The 8882-nt window shown below is 47.3% G+C and overlaps 1 protein-coding gene across 1 annotated transcript; it reads right to left on the bottom strand.

The window, feature by feature from the left end:
- Nucleotides 1–208: 208 nt before the first annotated feature.
- Nucleotides 209–5104, bottom strand: LOC129342933 (kallikrein-14-like). Its single transcript, XM_054998890.1, has 4 exons — nucleotides 4914–5104; nucleotides 2565–2818; nucleotides 1210–1346; nucleotides 209–361 (listed from the first exon to the last, which is right to left on the bottom strand). Exons 1-4 carry the CDS (start codon nucleotides 5102–5104, stop codon nucleotides 209–211), a joined length of 735 nt encoding a protein of 244 aa, XP_054854865.1.
- Between the last annotated feature and the right edge of the window lie 3778 nt (nucleotides 5105–8882).

The raw sequence follows: 8882 nt of genomic DNA, 5'->3' as shown, positions 1-8882 counted from the left end.
ATCGGGTATTCGGTGGCATGAAAGACCTCCGCTTGAGATTCTGGAGTGCCACTGCCACTCAGAATAGACATCAATGGACCAAAAATTTGACTCAGGGTAAGGCAGCTTCAGGAAGCAACTGTATAAGATCTATGGACAGAGAAGCTCGCAAAAGTCTGTTAATGGTTTATTATTGCTGGAATCTCAGCACAGGATAAGCTGAGCCCAGTTAATTCCACCTGATGACTTGGTTGACCCAGTCCTTGTAATTGCATACCCTGGTGTAAACCCCAGGATATTTGGACTGCGCACATGTCTCCATACCCCAGGAGACAATCCCTTCCAACTGGCCTCTGCAGACAAGAGGCCCTCCCGAATCACCCTGCGGAAAGACAAGCACAGTGTTTGTGTTAACACGGCTGGCTTTTGCACCATGTCCACTAGGCTTCTACGGGCAGCATTACACTGGCAAATCCTAAAACACAAACACAGTCTTTGCATTAGGACTGCTGGCTTTGCACTACATTCACAAGGCCTTTAGGAGGCAGTGTTATTCTGGCTAAGTGTGAAATGCTCACATGTTATCCAGTACTTAGGAGCCCCGTGGCGCAGAGCGGTAAGGTGCAGTACCGCCGCTCAAGCTCTGCTCACAACCTAAAAGCCAAGCTACAAGTGACTCTCCACTTGAAGTGGAGAGCAAGTGAATGGCAAGTGAACAGGGAGGAATACACGCGAGTCTGTTCACTTGCCAGGCAAGTGTCGTCACTTGTAGCTTGGCTCTGAGTTCGATCCTGGCGGAAGCAGGGTTCAGGTAGCCGGCTCAAAGATGACTCAGCCTTCCATCCTTCTGAGGTCGGTAAAATGAGTGCCCAGTTTCCTGGGGGGAAAGTGTAGATGACTGGGGAAGGCAATGGCAAACCACCCCGTAACAAAAAGTCTGCCAAGAAAACATCATGATGCAACGTTCCCCCAGGAGACTACTTTTACCTACCTTACCTTTTATCCAATACTTATGGCTCTAAACATGTTAGCATAAGCAAAGAACAGAGGTAGGTTAGGAAAAGCAAAGAAAAATATATCAAAAAGGGAAAGGTGAGGGGAGTAGTGGTGGGGGAGAAACGTAAGAGAAGGAAGAAAAGGGGATCGCTGAATGTGTCAAACTGGGCAGGTAGAAAATCCTCACTCAGGTGGCTTAGTAGCAAAGTTAAGCCCCACCCCACCCCCGCATACCTGGCAAGAGTCCACTCCCCCTTCTAGGATGCCAGCACAAATCATGTTCTTTGTGATGAGTCCAGGATAAGATGACTCACAATACCTTCGGCTGAAGAGCCGGACGTTTGCACACTGCAGGACGTTTGGGAAAGACGCTGCAAAAGATTACTCCTAGTTTAAAAACTATTCTGTGTGATATAGGGAAAGGGGAAACGGGAGATATCGCCAGTTAACTTGTGGTTATTGAATGGTCACTGTGTTTATCTTGGATACTTTCCGAGTCTTGCATAGAAATGTCTCTTGTCTTTCATGAATCCTGTCCATACTTTGCTACCTTCCTCTCTCCATATATATTTGCTGACCGAGGTTTCACTTCATGCAACTGGTGAAGCAGACTCTCCCAATAAATCTGTTAGGGTGCCATGATACTCCCTTTTTAATTTTTGTTTTTACGCTATAGCCAGGTTCAGATTTTCATATGATACAGTGATTTCTGTTTGGCGCTAAGGCTGGTTCCACATAAAGATGATTCTCTGGGGGGGGGGGGGGAGGTTTAATTGCAGAAGAAATTGCAGTGGCAACAGACCTTCCATGTGGGGTATTCTCCACAGTATCCCTTCATGCTTGCCATCCCCCATTTGCCCACTTTTAAAAAAAGTAATAGCCATATTAGTATTAATATTAACAGCAGGTCTATTACTATGTTGTTACACTCTGCGCCACAGAGCCCCGTGGTGCAGATTGGTAAGCTGCAGTACTGCAGCCCAAGCTCTGCTCATGACCTGAGTTTGATCCTGGCAGAAGTCGGGTTCAGGTAGCCGGCTCAAGGATGATTCAGCCTTCCATTCTTCTGAGGTCGGTAAAATGAGTACCCAGTTTCCTGGGGGGAAAGTGTAGATGACTGGGGAAGGCAATGGCAAACCACCCCAGAACAAAGAGTCTGCCAAGAAAACCTTGTGGTGTGACGTCCCCCATGGGTCAGTAATGACTCGGTGCTTGCACAGGGGACTACCTTTACCTTTACCTTTTACACTACAATAATAGTAATAGCCATATTGTTGTAGTATAGCAACATCATAGTAATAGAACTGTTGCTACTGCTGCTGCTGCTGCTATTACTACTACCACCACCACCACCACCACCACCACCACTACTACTACTACTACTACTACTACTACTACTAATAATAATAATAATAATAATAACGGCTGTAAAAAAAACACTGGGGAAAATGGCAGACATGCCAGGAAATGGTGCTTAATGAGAATTGCGCAATGCAGGAGACCCACTCAAACGGCTGAAGTTTGGATTAAAACTTCCATGTGGAAGCAACCTCAAGTGAGGGAAGACCTCTGTCCCCTTGCATTCATACCTTGGGGAGAGCTGACGGTGCCCCATCCAGATACGAGGCATGGAGTTCCAGGGCTGCTGCAGCGGAAAGGTAATCTCAGGGGCCTTATATTCCGGCTCAAAGAGACAGGCCTGTCCATTTTAAGAAGCATGATATCATTGTTGAGAGTGCGGGTGTCATACTGGGGATGCCGAATGGCCCTGACCACTCTCCGGATCTGCTCTATTCCATCCCAGTAATGGAGGTTGTGTTCCCCCAGCCGGACAACCATGTTGCTAGATGAGTGAGAGAAAGAAAGTAAGTCAATATGAGGAGGAGTTTTCTGGGACGAGGATATTCCTGTTATGTACAAGGCTGCAGATTGAGTTCTCCTGACTCAAGCAAAAAAATGATATCAAGAGAGGATGAACCAGAGGGAGAGACCTCTTGTCATGTTAAATTGGTTAAAAATGTAGTGTAAGATCTGACCACAAGATGGCACTGTCTATCTGTCATAATGGGTATTTAGCCTGACCCGGGGGGAGGGGGGGGAAGAGATACTTCCAACCACTAGATGCTACAGCCCAACTTGTTTCCCCCTAATTCTTTACCGAATGCACTACATACAAGTTTGTCTCCAGTTTTGTTCAGATAAGGACAACTATGTTTTTCCTTACTTCTGCTTTCTGTCTTATAAAGGAACCTTAAGTATTCCAGTCACTGCTGGGGTTTATAGTTTCAAACAGAGAATAACCATTGCTGTCATGTGAAAGTGATTACATGACAAGCTTTTATGCTTTATGGACTATACTATTAAGAATTAAGTTAGAAAGTTGGAGATTGACTACACTAGTTGGTTAGAAGGCTGGAAAACTTAAGGGCTACATGCTTGTTTACTTACTTCATTTATACTCCACTTTTCTCCCTAACAGGGACCAGAAGTGGTTTGCATTCTCCCTGTCTCCATTTTATCTTCACAACAACCCTACATTATAGGTTAGGCTGAGAGAATATGACTGGCCAAGGTCACTCATCGAGCTTCCTTAGCAGAATGGGGATTTGAACTCAGATCTCGCAGTGCCTAGTCTGACACTAACCATGAATCTATGTTGGCTTTTGTGGATATGTACAAGATAATCTTTCCCAGCATTCTCAATCCAGTTGCCAAACTGGTCAAGGCAACAAGGAAAGGGCTATGCTCTACATCCCAGGCGCTGGCCAATAACTCAGCAATACTCAGCAAATTTCAGTGCAGACTGCAGATATGAACTTAGGTCTCCCAGACCCTAGCCTAACACTCTAACCATTACACAACACTGTTCCCAATAGAATGCTGCCACATAGTACTGTCTCCAGAGGCCTTTTACTATATGTAGTTCTGTGGCATGGAAGGAACTCTCTGTGGTATCTTTTTGCTCCAGGAAAAGTTTCAACACTGCAAGCAGAGTCCTGTTGTCTACCTAGTGGTTGGGTTTGTATGTGAGAGGGCGTCTCTGCCCCTAAAAAAGATGTCAGATGGTCCTTAACTTCTCTTGTTGCCCTGGCTTATTCCTCTTCCGAGGTTCCCCGGGATCTTCAGGGTTAACATCAGGGCTAGAAGGGAAGCAGATCCCACTCTGCAAGGGGCTGGGGATGACAGATTCTGCATGTCAGATCAGAGCATGCTGGGAGGACTTCAAAAGCCCGGGGAGGAAGAGGAAGACTTGCTGAGCCAAGAGCAGAGAAGAAAGCAGAGAAAGAAGCCATGACCACCAGGCAGAGGTGGTCCCTATCAAAGTCATATCAAAATATACCTGTGTCTATTTCCACTGTTCTGGAGCGGGGGAGATAGTAACAACAACAGTGTGCTTATATACTGCTCTTCTGGACAGATTAGTGCCACTCAAAATGCTGAACAAAGTCAGTGTTATTATTATCACCCCCCTGATACAGCTGGGGAGCTGGGGCTGAGAGGAGTGGCTTACTCAAGGTCATGTGCTGAGTTCCTGGCAGTTGCGGGAGTTGAACTAACAAAGTGCTGATTTGCAGCCCAGCCACTAAACCACTATGCTACAGCAGCTAGATTTATTTTTTGCAAAGCCAGCCTAACCAAAGAGGGACAGAAGCATTCAGTGCAATGACGGTTCTGCAATATTTCTTTCAATGCCCGCCCAAACCTAACTACCACGACCAGCAATTTAGGTTATAGCTCAGTGGTAGAGGATGTGGAGGTAGTCTCCGATTCAAGCCCTAGTGCCTCCTGTGAAAAGGCTCTCTTGATAAAAAGTGCTGTCTTGGGCTCCACATGGCAGCTGCCAGTCAGAGCAGACAATGCTGACCTTGATGATTTTACTGGGTATAAGGGAGCATCATGTGATCACACACCCAGTTGTAGCTCATTTTCAAACTCACCGGCTAAGACAGTGTGCAGCAGTCAGTACCCAGCCTGGCGCAATCAGTGTTCCCCCACAAATGTACTGTCCAGTCACATAAGCCTGCCAGGGCTGAGAATGAGGAATGCAGGGATACCCTCCAATGATACGTCCCTCATCATCCTGGGCGCATCCTGCAAAGAACTTAATTATCAGTACATGATCTGACATGGCCAAACAAGCCTTTCCTTAGCACGTTCCTTAGTTGGGTCCCATCTTTTTTTGCATTCATCTCCTGCTTTTTCTCCCATGAATTCAATAGTGATCTTGGCCAAGCCGTGGTTCCTAGGATTCCTTGGCTAAAGAGGGGGGAAAGGCAAGCAAGGCCGGCAGCTGCCTTGAGCGCTAAGGTGCCGGAGGGGGTGCCGAGGGCGGGGGGGGGGGATGCCATGGAGCTCAATTCTTCCGTGCTGCTGTGCCCGGCCAGGTACTTTGTGCTGCTGCCGCTGTCGCTACCGCCGGCACACAGCTGCGGGCCAGGCACAGCAAGCAGCCAGGGTGGGGCACGGAACAACTGAGCTGGAGGGAGGATGCATGCGCACTGCCCCGGCCACCTGCCATGCCTGGCCCGCAGCTGCTGCGCCTGGCCAGGAGCGCATGCTGGCGGCAGCAGCGTGGGCAGCTGAGCAGGCAGCCTCTCAGCCCTCCCGCTCAGTTGCTCTGTGCTGCTGCCGCCGCCGCCAACACGCCGCTGGATGGTGTGGGGCAACTGAACGGGAGGGCTGGGAGGCCACCCGTGTGCCATCCCTGCCCTGTGTGATGACATCACACACAGTGATGTCATCATGCAGTCTGGGTGTGTGTGCGCGCACACACCAACACCCCTGAGGCAGCCTCAGGTGCCAGAAACGCTGGCGCCGGCCCTTAAGGCGAGGCCCACTTTTGCCTGTTTTGGGGGGAAGGAAGAGAGACTTTTCCTGTGCTCCACTCAAGGACGTCTGGTTGCAATTCCACAGTTGGGTGGATGAGACAGTTGGGTGGGTGAGGGGGGTGTATTTGGAAAGCAAAAAAGGTGATGATGAAGAACTAGTGGCTCATTTTGCATTGGCACAGGTTCAGTTCAGACATCACACGAAACTCTGGTATATTTGGACTATGTTCACCTGCAAAACCCACAATTCATAGAATCATAGGATTGGAGGGTATCTCCAGGTCATCTAGTCCAACCCCGCTCCAGCTCACAAATAATCCACAAAACCCGAGTTGGCCTTGACAAATACTGGTTTTATCACCTTCTCTATGTAGTCTAGGAGAGCATCACCAGGGAACATGGCAAGATGAAGCCTATTTTCATATGTCATGTGAAACCATAGTTAAATGTAGGGCTTTTTTTTAGCGGGAACATGGTGGAATGGAGTTCAAGCACCTCTTGAAAATGGTCACATGGCCAGTGGCTCCGCCCCCTGATCTCCAAACAGAGGGAAGTTTAGATTGCTTTCCATGCTGCTGGCGTGGCGGGCAAACTCCCCTGTATCTGGAGATCAGGGGGCGGGGGCCACCGGCCTTGTGACCATTTTTGCTGAGGGCAATTTAAACTTTAAAAAACAACCCCCTTGTTCCAGCTGACCCAAAGTGACGTCATTGTGCAGTCCTGAGTTCCATCACCTCTTTTCCCAGAAAAAAAGTCCTGGTTAAGGGTAACTATGGTTAACAAGCCAACTTCAGATCCAGATTAAAAGAAAGCTGGCCCTTTGCCTCCTGACAGAAGGCAACCACCTGCCCCACCCTCAATTATTTGATGAGTGGGAGAAAAAAATGAAGGAGGGGGTGAAATAGAGCTGATGGTAACCCTCTAGAGATTTCCCCCTAACTAACCACTGGTCTGATTCAGCAGGGCCCTTTGTGGGTTGTTCTACTCCCTTGCATTCACCAGTATACTCACCAGCGGACAGCAGGAGTAATGCAATGACCAGCCGTTCCATGTCTATCGTAACAGGCAAATTAGTGTGCGGCTGGAGACTTCTCCAGGACCTTTTCTACAGAGGGGGAAAATAAATATTCGTCAGCAAATGGGGTCTGAACTCCAAAAGTCTACGTACATTGGACTTCATTGGTATTAAAGTTTGTCAGAGCTTGCTTGCTAAAGGCATTTTGTCGCCCCATTCACAAGTTACAGTGAACGCGAATAAAATCTGTGTAAAGTGTACCCTTGTTTGTTTGTTTTTAGTACATGTGGTGAGTAATTTTCAGGTCACATTCAACACCCGTGCCACTAAATGTGTGAGATAAACTCCACATTTATATAGGTACCAGCCCCCGGTTTCAATTGCAAAGTGAATGCTCGTTGGGTCTTTCTTACAAACAGATGTACATGTACATGCAGGATATACGTGCATTCACTGTAACATCCAATCCATCAGATCCTAAACAAATGATATTGTTTAGCGTTCTTTTGAGATGCAGCAGCAAGTTGGCATCTCTGTGAGCCAAGCCCAGGCAGAACTGTCCTTTCTATCCCTCCAATGCCTTACCTCAGGGGCTCACAACCTTTTAAAATGAGCAACACCTCTGGAATTTTGGCACAGGGTGGTAGGCTCAACTACAAAATGGCTGCCATGGGAGGTGGAGCCAACAACAAAATATCACAGAGTGGAGCCATAATAATAATAATAATAATATTTGATTTATATACCGTTCTTCAGGACTACTTAACACCCACTCAGAACTGTTTATAAACTATGTTATTATCCCCACAACAACAAACACCCTATGAGCTAGGTGGGGCTGAGAGAGCTGGAAGCTGTGACTGACCCAAGGTCACCCAGCTGGCTTCAAGTGGAGAATTGGGGAATCAAACCCAGTTCTCTAGATTAGAGTCCCGTGCTCTTAACCACTACACCAAACTAGCTCTCAACCTGTACAACAGTAACTCTTCAACATTTCAGGCAGAAATTCTTTATAACAGGAGACCTTTTAAAAAGGAACATATTGTTTAAAAATATTTTCTTGCATGAACAGAGCTCACTTTCAGTCACACAGTGAGGATTCCTGGGCTGTGGTGGCAGCTGATGCAGAAACAAAAATCTGCACAGCCAGTTAGATTTCAAACGGCTAACCAGAAGCCCTGCTGGGCAAAATCTCTCTGTAAAGAGTTGTACTTCAGACTTAACTCACAGAGTAGTTAGACTACCGTTTAATTCGAGGTCTGAAGCTAGCCACTTTAATACGGAAGTACCTCTGAGCATGGATACCATGGATGGCCAATAAAGACAAATAAGGGGGTTCTAGATCAAATCAAGCCTGAATTTTCCCTAGTAACTAAAATGACAAAATTGAAGCTATCGTACTTTGGTCACATCATGAGAAGACAAGATTCTCTGGACAAGCCAATAATGCCTAGTAGGAAAAGAGGAAGACCTGAAACAAGATGGCTTGACTCAATAAAAGAAGTCACGTCCTCCAGTTTGCAGGATCTGATCAAGTCTGTTAATGATAGGACGTTTTGGTGGTCTTTCATTAATAGGGTCGCCATAGGTCAGAGGCAACTTGACAACACAGAACACACTCCTCTGAGCATGTGCAGAATGCCTTACCCCTCCATGCTTAGCAACCACCACCATTCCTCTGCTCCCACCCCACATATGCTTCTCGGATCAAAGGCAAGATTTCCAAGCTGCAGGCTGTGACTTCCAAGCATATTAGCACTGACCTTCTACAGACAAAACCCTGAATAAGACCCAGTCTTACCGGCCAAAAGGCACAACAGCCACTGGGAAATAATCCTGTCAGTGAGAGCTTGTGGAAGTTCTTCACCTTGTGATCCTATCTGGTTTTCCCCCTTGCAAAATGCTTTTAACCTGGCCCAGATTGAGCTGTGGCTGCCCTAGGGTGGCATGCGGCATTTACTGGCTTTGGGGGGACGCCTCCCGATCTGTCATTATCACATACCCCATCTCTAAAGTCCACACCTGCCCTCATTTGTTTAATGAGTGGACTGGACTGGACATAT

This window comes from Eublepharis macularius, chromosome 15 (genome assembly GCF_028583425.1).
Source record: "Eublepharis macularius isolate TG4126 chromosome 15, MPM_Emac_v1.0, whole genome shotgun sequence".
Classification (NCBI taxonomy): domain Eukaryota; kingdom Metazoa; phylum Chordata; class Lepidosauria; order Squamata; family Eublepharidae; genus Eublepharis; species Eublepharis macularius.
This window is presented reverse-complemented; position numbering and strand designations above follow the sequence as displayed.

Bases quoted from the DNA above. Each gene is read 5' to 3' on its own strand.
- LOC129342933 (XM_054998890.1), bottom strand. From the start codon at position 5,104: ATGTCAGATCATGTACTGATAATTAAGTTCTTTGCAGGATGCGCCCAG. The intron at 2,819-4,913 runs GTGAGTTTGAAA...TCACTCATCTAG, and splicing joins GCTGCACACTGTCTTAGCCG to CAACATGGTTGTCCGGCTGG. The intron at 362-1,209 runs GTATGCGGGGGT...GTCTTTCCGCAG, and splicing joins GGGGAGTGGACTCTTGCCAG to GGTGATTCGGGAGGGCCTCT.